The sequence below is a fragment of the Bombus affinis genome, chromosome 6 (genome assembly GCF_024516045.1).
Source record: "Bombus affinis isolate iyBomAffi1 chromosome 6, iyBomAffi1.2, whole genome shotgun sequence".
NCBI classification, from domain to species: Eukaryota; Metazoa; Arthropoda; class Insecta; order Hymenoptera; family Apidae; genus Bombus; species Bombus affinis.
In genome coordinates this window covers 11,824,826-11,843,840 of record NC_066349.1, presented here as the reverse complement: position 1 = coordinate 11,843,840, position 19,015 = coordinate 11,824,826, and the positions used below count along the sequence as shown (strand labels likewise).

Genomic DNA, 19,015 nt, shown 5'->3' with positions numbered 1-19,015 from the left:
TTCCATGTTGTATTTATATACTAAGAATTTGAAAATCTACATTAAACATTTACAGAAAATTCACAATTATCACATTAAGTTGCTATGAGGTTTATAAAAATAAATATGAGGAATAAAACAAGAATATTGATTACAATGGATAAATTACAATATATTTAATTTTTTCTTGTTTATGAAACATTATTACATAAGTACGCAAAAATTTTAGATATCAAATAATGTTTATCTAAAAATAGTTCTGCCAAGATATTTTTATTTCAATAATATAAAATCTTTACAGCTGATTCTAGAAATAACAGAATCAATGAAAGTAGAAATATTCAATTCATTCTCATCAATTCTATATGTTTTTTTTACTAAATCAAAATCTGTAAATTGAGGCAAACTAGAAATCAATACTCTTTCTCCTTTTATACTGTTCATTAGTATTTCTGACATTGAATATCCATCACGTTCTTTGTGTATTATTGCTATTAGTATATTTTTGTCATTATCACTGACACCAAATTTTGCTAATGAACGTGATATGTTTTTTGATATTGATAAATTAAACAATACCTCGGTATATAAAGTTTTCGTAGTTAACTGAGCCATTTTTGCACTAATTGCAGCTTTATTAGCAGCTACTATTACTTGCAAAGGATCCACTATAAGCGCCGCTTTTATAATACAGCAAGAAAGTTTATTGTCTATAACTTTTTTATATAGTTCATTAGAATTTTGTACATCCTTAAATAAATATAATGTGCAGACCATTTCTGTTTCAGGATCTAATGATATTGTATAATCGTCCATTTTTGTCAGTGTTCAATATTTAATAATAAATCAAATATTAATATTTCCTTTCTGATATTACTTTTGCAAAATATGATACATATCATATGGCCTGAATAAAAACTCGTTGAAATAATTTCTTCTTAATTTAAATTTATAATTAGCTATATAACCATTTAAATAAAAAACAATTTAATAACTTTTGTACTTTATACAAATAACTTTAAATAAAAGTTTGGTTACTCTCATACTATTTACTGTCAACAAAGTGGATCTTCCTTTTATACCACTAGGGGGCGACAACTTAGTAAATAATTTCTTCCCACTCTTAATTTAAAATTTAAACCATTTATTAGGCTAACTATGTATAAGAAATTGCGTACATTTAAGGAAAAATTACATCTGTAAGATTTATATATTAATGAGTTTTAATTATTGAAATAAATACTATGTAACATTTTTTTCTAAAATATATATAAGCACAGAAAAAGATACACTTATCTGTGATTGAAAACAAAACGATTGAAGATCGAATATATCATACACGTAGCCGTATCGATATGAAGTTATTCTTAATTTTGATTATTCCTATTTGAGAATGAATTTCTAAAATTAACCTCAAAATTTTCTTTGTGTTGTAGAAGCTATTAATACAGCATATTTTAAAAGATTTAAAAATTCTAGTAAGTTATGACCAATGAAGAACCCTGCAAAAGTGTATGGAATAAATTTTGTGACTCTGGTGAATATTTTGTTGTCTTATAATGATAATATCAAATTTCTTTTAATTGTCTCGTAGATAATTTATCATTTAACATATAATTTATTATTTGGTTAGTAAATAGTGGAGTATTTTGGACTTCCACGGAATTTAAATCAGCATGTCCTCCGAAAAAGAAAAAGAAAAAGCCGGACGAAGAACTCAGTAAGGGAGTGAAATTATCAGACGAAGATACAAAAGATGGTGTAGATTCCTCGAGTTCAAAAAAATTGCCGTATCAACGTCCTAGTGATATTTGCCCCGATGTTAAATCTTCTTGTTATATTAAAATGCAGGTATTTTTATAACAAGTCACTTTCATTCTGAATATTTAAATTTTATATATATATATATATATATATATATATATAATATATTTATATATTATATCTATATATCTATCTATATATATAGATAGATAGATAAAGACAATGTAAACATATATGGCATATATCTTTAATAATTTAAAAATGAGAAAGGGAGAGTTTATTAATATTTATTATTTTTACATGATCAAATGTATTTCTCATAAAATGAGTCATTTTTTCTTTAGTACCGCTCCTCTTTTTCTTTCTTACTTTCGTACTTTTTAAATCATATCTTAATTTTCATTTAATTATTATTACGTCAGTTTTTTAAATACAAATATAGAAATATTCATAAGAAAAATATTATTTATAGGATCCTTGTAGGCCATGTTGTTGCGATGATAAACCAAAGCCACCACCTTGCCCGCCAAATAGCCGCCCACAACATTCACGGGAGCCAATCTGTGGTTGCGAACTATGTCAGAAAAATCCTAATCATGAGAAATGCTGTGATAAGAATAGAGCATTTCGCGGTATAGATATCAATCGTGAATATTTCGAGAAAGCATAAAATTTTTTTTTATTATATGTCGGTTTATATGCTCTATATGTAGAATGAAATTATTAAGAAGTGATGTCACTTATTATATTTTATTAAATGTATTTAAATAATGCATATACGTGCATATAGAAAAATATAAAATATTTCGTTATCAATATCCTTTCCCATACTATAAAACGATCAAGAAGTAAATTTCCTTCTTCTTTCATACAAGAGAAATTTTCATACACTATTTACTTTTCTATCAATCCAATACTATTTAATCCATATTACATACAATACACTTGCGTTTCAGGAATTTCACGTATAATCTTATCGATTATATCATTTTCAACGTGTAGATGTAGCTGTTTTCTTTGTAGCTAGCCACACCTCGAAGATACTATTTGGTTCATTTCCTACCAAACACTCAACAACTATAGTACTACAGTTTATTAAGTAAAGCCATTTTTATTATAATTCTACCTATTTTTCGTGTCGTCTATTTAAAACGCTTTTTTATAAATATATACAAATAGCGAATAAAGTAAGTTACAAAACAATTTTTGTAAAATATTTAATACGTATTATTTGAAGCGTGAAATAGTGTTAATGTACAATATATTTGATTCTATACATTGCATAGATGTACTCTTGGATAAATAGATTTCTCTTATTCGTTATTTATAAAATCTATAGAATTCTAATTTACTTTTAATAGTTGGACTATTACTAAAAAATAAATTCAATTTGTTACATATTCTCATTGTAACGATAACGAAAATATTTTATAAAGAGTAATTATTTTAATATCATATATTATATCTATACATTTTTTATTTTACGTAGTTAAGCTGAAAAAAATATTTCATTTCCAATTCGTATGCTTGATTCTATTACTACTTAAGGTTCGTCAGATTTCTCAGCGTTTATTTTATGACTCATGCCCAATTCTCATTCGAACCTAACTTCAGGCATTTGTGCGTCAATTTACAGTTATCAATTGATCGATCTGTTGAACACTGCGATCCATTTAATTTTGGGCAGTTTCTATCAAAGTACCTATTATAGTAGGGTAATTGCGCACAAGTGAAATAAATATAATTGTCACATCTTAAGGAAGGTGCTAACACATACGATAAATTACGCGGGAAATTTGCTTTTTGTGCAACGCTTATAATTCGGTAAGTGTACCTATTATGAATTACTTACGTTTTTATTTCATTGAATCAGATAAATTTTTTGACAGCATATGTATATGAATCATACGTACTAATATATTTATAACATGTTTCATCAAACGACAAATATGTAATATTAATTTCCGTGATGCGAGATAGAAAGTAGATGTCATTAAAGAGGTCAAGGTCACTTTTTCTTATTAAGATATTTTCTTTATTTTATGAATACTTCAGATAATATTCCTTTTAAAATGTTGTTATCAAACGATTATGTTATCTCGTTACATAATAAAAAAAAGCTTACAAATCTGAAGTATTACTACTGATAAATGCACAAGTCAAGTACTCTTTAGGTATAAATCGATAATTTTAAGTCTTTCCTCTTTCATTAAAGTAGGAACATGTAGTAAAAAAAAGTTTTACTTTCTTTATAATTTAATTTGCTTAGATTTGTAACAAAATAAAAAACTAATATTTTGTACTTTAATCACTTAAATGAACAATTTCGAAACACGATATTCATAATCTATAATTGCCTATCTTTATATATTTTCCATTAGCATATCTAGGAGAATCTACACATACATATTATTCTTAGAATATTTCAGTCATCTGTTTACTGGTAGAGTGTATGGAATTCTAATCAGGTTTATTCGTATCTCTCAATTCATGCGTGAATCTTGCAACTAATGTAAACATCGATCAAAATAAATTGCTGGTGAAAAATCCTAAAACGTCGTTGTACTACAAATATTTTAATAGAGCCCATGTGAATATACGATTTTTACTATACATTTAAATTTTATTTCAATAGTACTTTGAAACCATAATAAAAATACATTGTATATGTATTGTAACACAAAGTTTTATGTAATACAAAAAATATTAAAATTGGTTTCTTTCGTAGAATTGGGACTATTAGAATTATTTTATAGAAGAGCGAGTAAAATAAAAGAAGAAATTTACAACTTTTACACAAATAACTTTTAAATAAATCAACTTCACATTTTTGAAAATTATTCGAATGAACAAACAGAATATGCGTAAATCTATTAGATTTTAATTTAATTATTAATAGATATTATTATGTTGATATTTATATTAACAGTATTTGTTCTGATAATATTAGTCGTAATATCATTGCCCTGTTTATGTTTGTAACATCAAGTCCATGCGGGATATAGAGTGGAATACAAATAAGATTTAAAATTCATGTTGGTTTGATTTGTACGATTCTACGAACAATCGAATGCGTATCTCGTGATTGGCTGTTCGTTCGTTACCGATCCTTGGTAGGTTCGCTCTGCCCACTGCCAGGATTTTCCTGAGGTCGTTTATCGCGCTTTTATATTCGTTCAGACGTTTCTTCTTGCAGTCTGCGTTTAACTTTAGAAGAGGATTAACCGGTAAAACGAGGGGATCGCGACTATGCGTATATGTAAGTAAATTTATATATGTGTATTTGACAAAGCAGGTTATCGCGGATCTCGGCCCGGATTAAGCCGAGTATGCACAATTTCTGTTCGGTAGTTAATACAAATCGATTAATAATCATTTAAACCTCCCTCTCCAAGTAATTATTTTTCTTATGTATATTCAATATTCGTGATACTACTTTCACGGCATGTTATTCAATGCATGTTATTACTAAAAGCAAACGAGTTTATTGTGTTTTAGAAATACGTACTTCAAAAAGATACTTCGTTGTTATTTTCGAGATTTCTATTGTACGAGAAAAATGTTGTCTTTAAGTCTTACGACTAGATTGATGATCTCTGCCACCTTTTAACCTTAATATTTTTAAGGTGCAATAATACTTCTAAATAATAATCTTTTACTAGTTTGTCTTTTATAGCATATTTTTTAATGATATTAAATAAGAACTTATTGTGTTTTATTGATGTTTTTGTTGAGTATAGGCTGCTAAATTTTTCATTGGGTAAAAACTGTATATGTGTGATAATATGTAGTGGCTCAAGAAAGTGTTCGAAAATTCTTTAAGACAGAATAAAAACAGAATTTTCTTTTCTAGAAATTAGAAGAATTGGTTTGCTAGATGATGTGTAAAAAAGTTTTAAAAAAATTACAACTGATCGAAATCGCGAAGAAAATAAGTCACTTTTTACAATTACTTTATCTGAATTTGTAATAAAAATTTAAATAATACATTTATGTCAGTTATGTAGATTTATGCCAGTTACATAATGCTGAAAATTTCATCAAAATTGATTAACGTTGCTATGAATTACAAGTGGTCAAAAAATGATGAAAATCGTAGTTCTTCATGACTTTCGGCGTACGACTGAAATAAATTTAATTTAATAAATAATAATAAATTTTCTGCATTAACCGATTTCGATGGAATTTTCAGCATGTACATACATATATGTATAATTGACATAAATCTATGAAACATGTTTGAATTCTCATTACAGGCATAGATAAAAATATCGTAAGAAGTGATTTTTATTACTTTCCTCAAGATTTTTACTATTTTTTATTTGTTCCAATAATTGCAATTTTTACTAAATTTTTTCATATGTCGTGTATTAAACCAATTCTTCTAACATCTAACAAAAATTCAAGTCATTTGGTCAAATTTTTAAACAGTTATTTTACTTTAGAGGTCGTTCGAACACTGTCATTAACCGCTGTATAAGTGAATAATGAACGAAGTGTAGGTCCATTATGTTTGATACCATTTTCTAATCCGTATTACGTTCATAAGTGACAAAGAACTTGTTTCTCGTTCAATTCTTCATCTCCCTCGTATTTGAATAAAAAGAATATAGAATTTTATGACTATATGTTACATGTAAGTAAGACATTTCTGAACGAATATTCTTTCATCGTTTCAGTTTGCAAGTAATTATATTTATTTATATATATCATTTTTATACATAAATAGTTAAGTATTAAGGAAAACTAATCAACTTGATGTAGCGTTACTTACATGATATTTAAAAAAAAAACTGAATTGGGAAATGAAATTAGTTAAAATATTAATATAAGTAACAACAGTTCAATTTCATTCGTATAAAATTTGCATTTTTCATGGGATTTCTGTTTCTTTAACCGATAATATGGTTATTTATAATTATAAGAAACTGATTGGTGTAATCAAGTTTCAAATAATCAAGTGGTGAAAAACGCACACATTCGGTAACGATACGAATATCGTGGCGTTTCTTTCTCATTTGAGAAAATCTGCTATTAAATATGTCACAAGATAAATTATTGTAATAAGGCACATTATGTTTTATTCGTATCTAGATTGGTTAAATTGATCTCGAGGCATGTATCCTATATCTACTTTTAGTAACTTCGTAAATCTTTCTGTAATAGATATTTCAACGAAGAGATATTTAATATCTATTGATACGGTAATTAGCATTCTTACTAATAATTATCTACCTATTTATAATTTTAACATATATAACCACATACGTTACTCAGAAATATCTCAGACGTAAAACCATCAGAATTACAAAAGTACATTGGTGAAATAGTAAAATATAAAGTATTAACTTAATGTATAAATATTTATTATACAAATATGCTTAAAAAATATTTGCATAATAATCTATATTGACAATTGTAAAATTTACATAAAATCAAGATAATCGTGATTACGTTAGAAAAACAATTATATTTGTCACATTCATAAAATGTGTTACGAAACAAAGGCAATTTGTCTATCGATAAATACCGTTGACAGCGATAGTGCGATATCATATGATAATACTGATCACTGTAACTACGCAATGTAGTAAACGTGATTCTAATTATTATTAAATCATTATTTCCATTACGTTTACATGCTATTATTAGTCATGTTGAAAATAATAAGTCTACTACAATGCATATGTAATTAATGGGTTTTCCCCGGTGAGATTTACGGAAAACATTATCTTCGTCTCTATATATGTCATATATGTATAGCGTATGACACACGAGAAGCTGTCATAATTAAATTTAGTATTTTTTATATGCTTATTTTTATCAACGAAAACTCCGAATATTTAATAATGATAAAATACTATAAATAATATAAATAATTAATAAGTAATTAATATTTAAATTACTAATTTTTTTAACAATATAGTATCCTTTTGTCTGGTTTAATTTAATCCAAGACTATTGCTTCATTTAAAACAATGTATATATTATAAGTTAATTTACATAATTAATGGTATATGGTTGTATCAGATAAAAAACATGAGGTGTAAATTTATACGTATCCAATCCATATACGAAATTATTAATATTCGAATCTCCTTTGTACAAGGAAACAAACGACTCGAGCTTTTCTGAAAAATTAGAACGATTAGTTTACAAGGTGATCTTTGTAAATTTTTGTAAAAGTTGCTGTTAGTCGAAATAAATAAAAAGTTGTAAAAATTACAAAGAAAATAGCAAATATGCAATAGTTGCATAAATAGTTGCAATAGTTGCATAACGAGTTAGTATCTAATATGTGATGAACATATTTGTCGATCTAGCAAAAATGAAATAAATAAAGGATTGCTTTATGAGATAAGAATTTATATAATGTCAACTTTATCTCAATCGCGAAAATATTTATTTTTTATTTTATGGTTTTATTGAAGCTAGCATATTCATCTTCTTTTTATGTAAAGATAACTATGAAATATTCATTAAGATAATATGTACATTATTGTCGTTAACTATAACATAATTAATCTTTTATTTATAGTTTGCTTATTAAATTTATAAATATTCATATAAATTTGTATTAAAAAAGGATTAAATAATGACGATATAATAAGTTAATAGTATTTCTATGATTAAATAATAACCATATAAATTATTCTTGTTGGAAATACGTAAAGTATTTCCAATGTTCGTACTTATTTAGATACTTTATTTCTTGATTGATGAATTTGGTAATAAAAAATATGAATACATTGACATTTAGGTTTTAAACTTGGTTACTTGTCCCTACTTTATTTGAAACTTTCATTTTGGTTTTCGTTAATCGTGACGCGTAGTTGTTGACCTCGGTCGCTCGATCTTTAAAACCTTGAAGAGTAAAACCTTGTATTTTATAAGCATCTTGAACTTTGAAATTACGGGTATCTACATAACTTACACATTGTTTGTACATTAATTATATACACTTTACAATGAATATATCTTCTATATGAGTCATTTAATGCAAAAATAGTATAAGTAAAAAAAATTGATTCATGAATAATGATAGATAAAGTAAGAATTCCGTAAGGGACTGGATAGGCGATTCTCACTTATTCTGTTATCCATCGAAAAACTAACGAAGATATACTTATATCTCTTGTGCACAAAAGACAGTGAAGGTTACGCTCTCGAGATGTGTTGTTAAATCTAATAGACGAAAGATTGAATTACATTGCTTTTGCTTTAAACGGCTCATATGTTAGGTCCCGGATATTACTGTATTAAGAAATGTTTGGTATTGGATAATGATTACTGACAATGTTCAAAATAATATACAAATTATCTGTATGAAATAATACAATATATTGAAATGTATTAAAAATATTTTTAAATTTATAGAATATTTTCGTTAAATTCTAATTGGTGTTAAGTTTCAGAACTTTGGAGAAGTCATTTATTACTTCATGTAATATATGTATTGATTGATAGTAAATTTAATTTTTAATGTTAAAAATTATTTAAAGCAATACTTAATCGTAAAGTTCCTAATTTTTACATATAATATATATACATATATCTTATATATAAAGATAATATTATTATATAAACTAATATTATATGTAATACATATATCAAATTTCATATCTATTTTGCCAGTTTTTAATAACAATTTTTTTACTAAATTTTTTTTAGTAATAAGAAGTTTCTGGTTGGTGGCTCTTGCCCTAATAACAATGTCAGAGGCAGACAAAAATGTTGAAGCACTGCGTTCCGTTGTGGAAGGTGCAAATCAATTTAGTTCTTCATTTTTCCAGGTAAAATAGCGTAATTTAAAATTTATTTCAAATACTACTTATGAAATGCTTATATATCCCACAAATGATTGAAGATGAATAAATTATAGAGACGCAAATGGTTTTCAGACTGTGGTACAACATAATCCTGGCAACCTCATTACATCTCCTCTAAGCGCAGGTATTGTTCTTGCTATGGCTGCTTTTGGAGCTCGTGGAAACACAGAAGCTCAGTTTAGAAATGTACTTCATCTACCAACATCACAGAGTCTTGCCACATCTGGTTATCAGTCACTTATTGATAATCTCAATGTAGGTATCTCTCTCAACCTTTTGCTTTTATTAATTTAATGTATAGTATAAATTATAAATTTGTTAATATAAAATAACAAATACATTATTCTACGCTATATAATATTTTTTTCATGTCTTAATGTAGAATGTGAAAGACAATAAATTGGCTGTTGCAAATAAAGCCTTCTTAGCAGCAAGCTTAGGTTTGAAACCAAGTTACAAAGATTTAACAGAAGTTTACTTCCGCTCTGCTTCTCAATTGGTAAACTTTGCTCAAAATAAGGAAGCTGCAAATATTATTAATAGTTGGGTTGAAAAAAATACAAATAATCTCATTAAAGAGCTTATAACTGCTGGTTTGTATATGTTTATTTTATTTATTAAAGTATAAAGAAAATACTATAGAAATTTTTGATTGAATGCATTCTAGCTTCAGTATTTCTAACCACATTATGGCGTTTTATGTCATTATCAATGTTTTTTTGTAAACAGATATGCTAAATGACGCAACTAAATTAGTACTTGTCAATGCAGTATATTTTAAAGGCCAATGGAAAGATAAGTTCGACCCTAAGTTCACTAACGATATGGCATTTCATACTAGTAAAGTTGAAGTAAGAAATGTTCCTACAATGTATAGAAAAGGTAATTACAGATATGGAGTACTTCCAGATTTAGATGCTAAATTTGTTGTAATACCATACAAGGTAAGTTTTGAAGAAAAAGTCAATAATGTATAAAAAGAAGTTGCTTCTGTGTAAAATTTTGTGAAATACAAGCAAATAAATCTTCTAGGGTGACGAATTGAGTATGATCATAATTCTTCCAAATGAAATTGATGGTTTGTCTGATGTTGAGAAAAAACTACAAAATACAAGTTTGTCCAACATTATAAGTCAAGGGTATGAGCAAGAAATAGAATTATGGTTACCAAAGTTCAAGGTGGAAAGTAAGCTTCAACTCAATGATGTCTTAAAAGAGGTATATATATATAAAGTGTAATTTATGTACAGATAACTATTTCTTGTATTTTAATTCTTATTTTATGTAGATGGGTTTGACTGATGCATTTACTCCTCGCGCTAATTTTTCTGGGATTGCTGATGAAGCTTTGTACGTCAGTGATGTTATACAAAAGGCATACATTGAAGTAAATGAAGAAGGAAGCGAAGCTGCTGCTGCAACTGGTAAGTAAATAAACATTCTATGTTATGTAGTTTATATTTAAATTACGTAAGATATCACTTTGCGCAAATAGTAGGTATGAAAATATTAAAAAAAATAATGTAATATTATACAAAAATTATTTTTTTATTTATTTCATACTGCTCTGGCTTTTTGGCTAGAAGATGATTTCTAGTTGTCTAATCATTACTTAGACTAATTTTATATCTAATCATATTTTCTACAGGCTGATAGTATAATATCCTTAGCAATCTAAGAAAAGAAAATGAAAACAAAAATCTTCTTTGATTATTTTTGGCTCTGAATTTTCTCCTCTGCCCCTGTATAAATATATTCCTCTGCCTTTCTCCTTCTCCTTTTTCTGTACACTAGTCCAATGTATTTTTTGTTGTACTTGGAATCTGTTATCCTCCACTGCCTTCCTTCCCTCTTTGTTTATAGCCTTCTCCATCACTTTTAAACTATCTCTTTATATTGCTTCTCAGTTTTCTTTTTGCTTTTTGCTCCTCTTCAATTTCTAATCCTCCAGCCTGCTTTTCCTCTTCTTCTCCTTCTTACTTTTTTTCTTCTCTACATTCTTACCTCTCTACCACTATCTTGTTCTCTAATTCTCTTACCCATTCTTTATAATTTAAAGCCTTTCTCATTGTCCTGATGTGCAGTTTCACATTTTGTATTTCTCCATTATTATATAATTCGGTATGCTTCTACCTAAGCCTAAGATTCATTTCATATATTTTCTTTGGATTCAATCTATCCTTCCATCTCCCTGTCGCCTCCAGATTTCCACCCCACAGAGAGCTGCACTTTGTACTAACAAACTAAACATTTTCAGTATCTTTTCAAAAGATGCTAAATATATTTATGTCAATAATAATATTCATTATTGAGAGGTGTTGAATAATTTGGAAATATAAAAGTGACATATGAATAAAAATAGAAGAACTGAAAAAATTAAAGTAATACAGTTAATATTATAATAATATCATGTTATTATATATGATATACTACAAGATAAGTATACAAAACACATAAATTTATCACATAAAATAACAGTATTTTGCTTGGTTTCAATTTTTGCTTAATTTATGATTCTTTTGAGCTTTTGAGTAGTTTGGAGAGAATGTTTATTAGTATTATTATTTCATATTTTAATATTTCAGTCTAATTATTAAAAATTTGCATGTATGCCCTTCCTAATTTTTTGTAAGCTATGTAAATATGCGTATGTGTATTTATTTTCTCTACATAAATTTAAATCTATTATATCAAAAATTATATAACTATAACGTGTTTATATGTGTACACAATAGTTCAAAATGTATGCTTCCTGTTATTTCTAAATGTACAGTTCTTTGCATTACTATTTAATAGTCTGTTATTATGTGTTTTCACATGTTTATGTTTCATATTAGTTTATTTTATACAATATCTTAATCATTTAGTGAAAAGTAATATGGAGATACTACAAGTAAAGAAGCTAAGTATATATTGACTACATATTAAGCGAACTATTTATATTGTCAATAAATAATTTATTCTGACCATATATTAGAAGTGTTTTTCAAAGTGCAAGTGTTTAATAATGTTGGATTTCAAGGATGTAATATGTATACCTTAGTACAGCTGAGTCTGCAATAAATATTCATCTAATTATATTTACATTGTCCCCTTAATTAGATGATAATTATATTAATCATGAATCATAACTATTATAATTATTAACAAAATCACATAAATCGAAAATAGAAAAAGAGGGAGGAAGATGGACGAATCTAGTGGAAACGAATTTGGTTGAAGTGTTTTTCTTCTAATTGATAATAGTATACAATTTTTTTCGACAGAAATGGAGATTGCGCTCTTCTTGTCTCCTTCCCTAGAAGAGTTTCGAGTAAATGGACCATTCTTTTATGCAATTACATCACGGGATGACAACGTAGTTCTCTTCAAAGGCCGCGTCATTGACTGCGAGACAACTGCGTGATTTCCTTGATTATGCTATATGTTTTTATTTCAGTCAATTACTCTGTCTATTCTTGTCAAGAATTATACGTACTATCAATTTCTTCGCTCTTTTTCCTTTCTTCACATTCACTCTAATATAGCAAAATTTTCTATATTATGAGTTTTTCAATAATATCATTTCGCATACCTTAATTTTGATATAATAACATAGCACATTGTAGTGATCCAATTCTTCCTCTATTTAGTTCGAGCTTGTGGCTCAAATGAATAATTCACTATTAATTACTTGTGGCAGGTCTCAGTGTATGGCCTCTTTCGAGCATTTGGTCACCGCCGAAGCCCATTGAGTTCCACGTCAATCGACCATTCCTGTCGATCGTTAAATACGACAATGTGATTTTGTTCTTAATGAATATCGTATCTATATCGTAATTTCGTTTCTTTAACCTTGAAAATTAAATAGATAACATATCGACTTTACACTGTATAATGGATCTCTACGTCTTTCCCATTTTTTTACGTTATTAAACATCAAATTAGGGATTAACAGCATACACCATATCGTGGATTGTTCTGTCAATCTCTGCCAATTTTAACTTAACAAGTTTCTTGACTGGATCGACTGATTTAAATAGATGAGTGTTTATACGTGGAGAAAGTTGTCCTCATTCATATTGCATCTTAAAATACATTATATTAACATTATTTGATCAAAGGAAATCGCGCAATACCATTAAAGGATCATGTAATACTATGAAGCATATATATAGAAGAAGAAATAAGATTTTCCTGTTTTATATGTATCATGAATCTAACTTATTGTTAACAATATAATTTGTATTTTATTAAAAATTTTTATCTCTATTTTATAGTTCTATCACTTTATTATATTTAGTTCCTTGTAACATATATAAACTTAACTTGCTTCCTTTAACCATTAAATTGTTCCTTATTTATTTTTACAATTTAATATGCAAACCAATCGAGACTCAATACATAAGGATTTTGTCTTGTCTTCAGAAAATTTTATTCATTTCTTTACTATGCTGTACTCTGTTCTTATTGCATTAATTTAAATGTCGAGTATTTGATAAATGCAACATATTTCTATGACGCTTTCGCATACTTTATTAACATATCATTTTCTTTGTTATAACAGCTTGTAATATAATGTTTATTATATCTTCATGCCTGCTTATTATAGTTTTCTTTATATTTTGTATATCAAATTTTTCTTTTTTTTCTAATGAAAACATTTCATTATCTACGTGCAGAATTTAAAAAATATATAAACTACTGTACAAAAGACACATGACTCCATTTAAAGGAATAGAATTGATATTACCTTCGCTTTCGAAAAACATTCGTACGCTATGTAATGTGTCGTTCGAACATTTTATTTCGTTGAACATTCTGTATATTTAAAAACACTTTTGAGACATTGGTATAAAACTTACCAAATAGACTTACTCATGTATTATATCATGTGTTATTTATAATGTGTGTAATTGTGTATATCGTTTCTTTTTTAATTTTCAAAGATGCATAGGTTCGTGTCTTTGATGTTGAAATTATATTTTTCGGTTGTTACATCTCACTAACGTTTTAACAATCTATTAGAATGTTCCAAAATTTACTAAGATAAATCAATTTTCCAATATAATTTTGAACAATATTCCATAGTACGTTTTAGTTGTTGAGGGACGATCGTAAGTTCTACTGTTTCGATTTAGAAACAACCTACTAAACGGTGAAATTATTAAGAAATAAATGCTAACAACAAATGATGCAAATACTCTACATTTGAAATTTTTGTTCCCACATTTGCTTCGAGAAGATGGATTTACTGATTTTCTAGGAGTTCGAGATTCACTTTTATTGTCACTGACAGGATTGAAATTAATTATTAATTAAAAGCATGATTAGTTACAGATGTATAAAGTTAATTGCAACGTGCTTGTATCGCGATTAACTTCTTTTTAATCTGCTGCTTTATAAGTTGGAACGCATTATGTAACTGTATGCATTACTGATTATGTACTTACATTATACATATGTGTATTTGTACACTTTACAAAACAAGATTCTTTACAATATTATAGTACAATTGACCTTTGGTTGATTCGAATTTCAAGATGAAAGCCAAAAAGCTTTAAATCATGGATGCTTTGCCTTATCGAGTTTTATACTCTTATAGAAGTTTTCCGCTTAATGAGATATGACTGTATTTACAAATATTTTAAAAATATCGTGTGTACGTACCTGCGAGTGCGCGCGCGCATGTCTGTGACTTACGGTATGAGCACTTTTAAAAAATTAAGTAGCAAATAAAAAGTAAGCAATCATTAAGTTAAAAAGGTAGAGTATTCGTCGAATTATCATAGCTTTACAACCTGTATAATTTGTACTTTACAATTTTGAGGTACGAAATTAATATACATAATGCTCCATTTGATTCTTATAAATCAACGTATCCTCGATTTCAGAATTTTACTTGGTACAGTTAATTTTGTGGACAAATGATATAGAGGAAAATATCAGTTTGGGATTAGTCTAATATTTTACTTATTTCAATATACGAACCACTAGTTATAGATATACTTTGTTTTGGAAATTATGATGTTATTATAAACCAGTTATAAAATTGAAATTTTCTGTTTATTATTCATTTTCCCATAATATTATCAACATCGTAGAAACGATTAAAAGTTCTGCAATTTTGTTTCCTAAACATATTTTGCACCTTGAATTTTAATTTTGTCGAATTAAAGTAATTGTGCTGTTGTTTATTATAAGTGTTTCTTATTAACATTGTTTGCAAAGAATGTTTCAGGTAATTATTTAGGATGCTGCGGCCTTGATTGCATTTCGATGATTGTTTGCAATGTTGTCGGCGGTATGGTTCTAAATACCTTCTTGTTTTCGCCAAGTATCAGTTTCAGAGATATCTGTTAAAAGCTCTCGGTACCACTGGAGTGACTGCTTCCTACAATTGTGCGTCTGTGACAGCTTAAGCGTTGATATTGATTGCCAGCCGGATAAATGGACACGTGACTCAATCCTTATTCTTATCGTTTCTTTAAAGTATATATAGGATTAGGTGTCAATTTATTCAACCGCCGTAAGATGGCTGGCAACCAATGCTAACGCATGCGCTGTAACGCATGCACAATTATATGTACTATTCACTGTAGTGTTACCGACAGTTTTTATAAACATCTCGAAAACTAGAGAGTCTGATGGTAACATGCAGAGGAAAAAGTTGTTCAAAATGTTGATTCCTGCAACATATTGTAAATGTCGTTGAAATCCGAGATGGCAGCAGCTTCATGAATAATTGTCATGTTTTACGATAAACTTTCAATATCAGCACATTCATCATAGTTGTTCAAGGAAAAAGTGGCTTTCCATATTCCAAATATCAATATTTAGATAATATTCCGTCACAGATATGAAACAGTGAGTTTTGGGTAGCTTTTAATGCTTTCAAACATGTATACATGTGTGACTTCCGGTAGCGAATGTGTATATATCTGCTTCATATGGCTGTTTCTCTATTCATACATATAACGTTCGGCATAACTCTGTTTCAGGTTTACTTATTATGAAGAAAACAGCTCGTAATATAAGGGAGTTCAAAATTAATCAGCCATTCTTTTATTATATCATAAAAACTATGAACGATGAAAAGGAAAATGATATTAACCTACCATTATTCTGCGGTTCTGTAAACGAACCTGAAATCTAACAACAATAGTGTTATAAGAATACTATCATATTAATGCGATTATTAATTCATGTGCTCCGTAGTTATAAGTCCTAATGATACCTTGTTCCACAATAAATGTGTTGCATTCACTTTAAATGTGGATTATTTTGCTCTTACACCAGAAATTATATATACATTTCGGAAAATTAAATAAAAAAAATTAAATAAATCCTACATATTCTCCCTTTTTTAAACAACTTCTTTAAAACAATAATAATTTCCATAAAATTTGTTTCAGCAATACTCTTCGTTCTTACGAGTGTTCCTCACCCCGCCCCAGAGATGAGAATCGACCGACCATTTTTCTACAGTATTTATAAAACTCAATCTGAAGATCAAAATATCGTAACGTTATTCAATGGACACATTAATAATCCTTAAATTATATTATTTTTATACTTTGATAAACATTATGTATTAATGTAAGCCTGTTAGGTAAAAGCCATTCAAAGCGGAAAGAGAAGAATTAAATAAATAGATAAAATGAATTATTGAAATTATTGTTACCTCTCATTCATCTCACGGTTTCTGATGATTTTTGGATATGTTACAGAAATTAGCATTTCCTACTGCAGTGAATTCTGCCTATAATTACTTCCTTTTTTATCATTTAATTTGTACTTTACAATTTGTCCAGCTGCACATTTGGTAAGTTATAATTGTGCGTGCGCGATATACTGGTTAATACGATATACTGATATTTTCCTGAATTTCTTTGTCCACAAAATTGACTATATCAGATTAAATGATTAAAATATGGGGTAAGTTTAGAAGAAAAAGTCAATGATATGTAAGAAGAAGCTGCTTCTTTGTAAAACTTTGTGAAATGCAAAAGAAGCAAATAAATCTTGTAGCATCCAGATTTCAGTATGATCAGAATTCTTCCAAACGAAGTTGATGGCATGTCTGATGCTGAAAAAAAATTGGAAAATACAAGTTTAAGCAACATTGTAAGTCTAAATATGCATGAAATAGATTTATGGTTACCAAAGTTCAAGGTGCAAAGTAAATCTAAAGGAGATGAGTATGGGGATGTATATGAATGGGGGTGTATATATATATATAGTGTAAATCATGTAAAGATAATTATTTCTTATATTTTAATTCCTATTTTATGAAGTTGAATTTGACCGATCTATATACTGATAAAATTGAAGTACGTGGGATTACTTGTGAAAGGTCGGATGTCTATCATATAAGTTGGAAGATTATACGACTCCTAACCCAAATCTTTTTAATTATAAATAAGAGTCAAGCAGTAAGTTTGTCTCAGATGTTATTTTATCCGGTCATCGTAATGCTGCCGGCTACAATACTGATACATATGCTGCCACGAACGCACAATCATACGCAGAATTAATCACCGGTACCGACAGCCTTTTCTGGATATCTCGAAAACTGTCACTGTGCGGTGGTTACATGGACAGGAAAAAATTATGCAGAATCGTTTCTTTTATGATACATTAAGATATACTAGAAATTATAGAGATTCAGTTCGATCTGTACATTTGCTAAAACGGTATTAAAAAAGCTTATATAAAATTTGTTCCAGAAATAACAATTGAAGTTGACAAGTTACCCAGTTGGACTCCAATGCAAATTGATCGGCCGTTCTATTATGCTATTTATAAAAAACAAACAGAAAATCGAGACATCGTAACGCTATTCAATGGACACGTTAAGAATCCTTAAAAACATTATTCTGTGGTTCTGTTAACGAACTCAAAGTCTAAGGACAGTAATGTCATAATTGCAATATCATAGTAATGTGATAAATACTTCGTATCCTTCGTAGTTATAGGCATTCTAATAATAGCTTGTGTCGCAATAAATGTATTGTATTCGCTTCAAATTTGCATTATTTTACTCTTTCGTCAACGGTATATATATATAGATACATAAAGATATTTATAGAGAGAAATGATATAAAGAGATATTGCATATACCTTTAATAACTTAAAACCGAGAAAGAGGGAGTTTATTAATATTTATTACTTTTACATGATCAAAAATATTTCTTGTAATAGGAAACTTTTTCTTTAGCATTGTTTTGTTCCTCTTTCTTCTTCTTTCTCTCATACCTTTTAAATCATAGTTTATCTTTCGTTTAATTATTATTGCGCCAGTTCTGTAAAATACAAACAAAGCAATATTCACAAGAAAAATATTATTTATGGAATCCTTGTACACCATGTTGCGATGATAAATCAAACTCATCACCTTGTCCGTCAAACCGCAGCCTACAGCGATCACGGTAACCAATCTATGGGTGCGAACTTTGTCAGGA

The 19,015-nt window shown here is 28.0% G+C and overlaps 3 protein-coding genes and 2 long non-coding RNA genes across 9 annotated transcripts; 2 read left to right on the top strand and 3 right to left on the bottom strand.

Moving 5' to 3' along the window:
- Positions 1 to 126: 126 nt before the first annotated feature.
- Positions 127 to 972, bottom strand: LOC126917822 (EKC/KEOPS complex subunit TPRKB-like). The gene has a single exon (XM_050725152.1). The coding sequence runs from the start codon at positions 793 to 795 to the stop codon at positions 253 to 255; it is 543 nt and encodes a 180-aa protein (XP_050581109.1). The 5' UTR covers positions 796 to 972; the 3' UTR covers positions 127 to 252.
- Positions 973 to 1,415: 443 nt separating this feature from the next.
- On the top strand, positions 1,416 to 2,570 carry LOC126917824 (uncharacterized). Its single transcript, XM_050725154.1, has 3 exons — positions 1,416 to 1,516; positions 1,613 to 1,830; positions 2,216 to 2,570. Exons 1-3 carry the CDS (start codon positions 1,465 to 1,467, stop codon positions 2,411 to 2,413), a joined length of 468 nt encoding a protein of 155 aa, XP_050581111.1. The 5' UTR covers positions 1,416 to 1,464; the 3' UTR covers positions 2,414 to 2,570.
- Positions 2,571 to 4,836: 2,266 nt separating this feature from the next.
- On the top strand, positions 4,837 to 18,580 carry LOC126917812 (antichymotrypsin-2-like). Of its 5 annotated transcripts, none has more exons than XM_050725138.1 (8): positions 4,837 to 5,002; positions 9,415 to 9,536; positions 9,645 to 9,827; positions 9,955 to 10,165; positions 10,302 to 10,516; positions 10,605 to 10,790; positions 10,861 to 10,996; positions 18,281 to 18,580. In XM_050725138.1, the coding sequence occupies exons 1-8, from the start codon at positions 4,993 to 4,995 to the stop codon at positions 18,418 to 18,420; spliced, it is 1,203 nt and encodes a 400-aa protein (XP_050581095.1). In that variant the 5' UTR covers positions 4,837 to 4,992; the 3' UTR covers positions 18,421 to 18,580. The 5 variants fall into 5 exon arrangements, with proteins under 5 accessions (XP_050581095.1, XP_050581093.1, XP_050581092.1 ...); XM_050725136.1 differs by lacking the exon at positions 18,281 to 18,580 and adding an exon at positions 16,967 to 17,216; XM_050725135.1 differs by lacking the exon at positions 18,281 to 18,580 and adding an exon at positions 16,553 to 16,824.
- LOC126917833 (uncharacterized) lies at positions 7,709 to 16,256 on the bottom strand. Its single transcript, XR_007711080.1, has 3 exons — positions 15,872 to 16,256; positions 8,531 to 8,607; positions 7,709 to 7,874 (listed from the first exon to the last, which is right to left on the bottom strand). It is a non-coding gene; the product is annotated as an uncharacterized LOC126917833 (long non-coding RNA).
- Positions 12,784 to 14,998, bottom strand: LOC126917830 (uncharacterized). Its single transcript, XR_007711071.1, has 2 exons — positions 13,441 to 14,998; positions 12,784 to 13,328 (listed from the first exon to the last, which is right to left on the bottom strand). It is a non-coding gene; the product is annotated as an uncharacterized LOC126917830 (long non-coding RNA).
- Positions 18,581 to 19,015: the final 435 nt, after the last annotated feature.

Excerpts from the sequence above, each read along its gene's own strand:
- LOC126917812 (XM_050725135.1), top strand. Across the intron at positions 9,537-9,644 it reads TTAGTTCTTCATTTTTCCAG|ACTGTGGTACAACATAATCC; the intron begins GTAAAATAGCGT and ends AATGGTTTTCAG. Across the intron at positions 10,997-16,552 it reads CGAAGCTGCTGCTGCAACTG|GTTTACTTATTATGAAGAAA; the intron begins GTAAGTAAATAA and ends ACTCTGTTTCAG.
- LOC126917824 (XM_050725154.1), top strand. The coding sequence starts at position 1,465 with ATGACCAATGAAGAACCCTGCAAAAGTGTATGGAATAAATTTTGTGAC. Across the intron at positions 1,517-1,612 it reads GAATAAATTTTGTGACTCTG|TAAATAGTGGAGTATTTTGG; the intron begins GTGAATATTTTG and ends TTATTTGGTTAG. Across the intron at positions 1,831-2,215 it reads CTTGTTATATTAAAATGCAG|GATCCTTGTAGGCCATGTTG; the intron begins GTATTTTTATAA and ends TATTATTTATAG.
- LOC126917822 (XM_050725152.1), bottom strand. The coding sequence starts at position 795 with ATGGACGATTATACAATATCATTAGATCCTGAAACAGAAATGGTCTGC.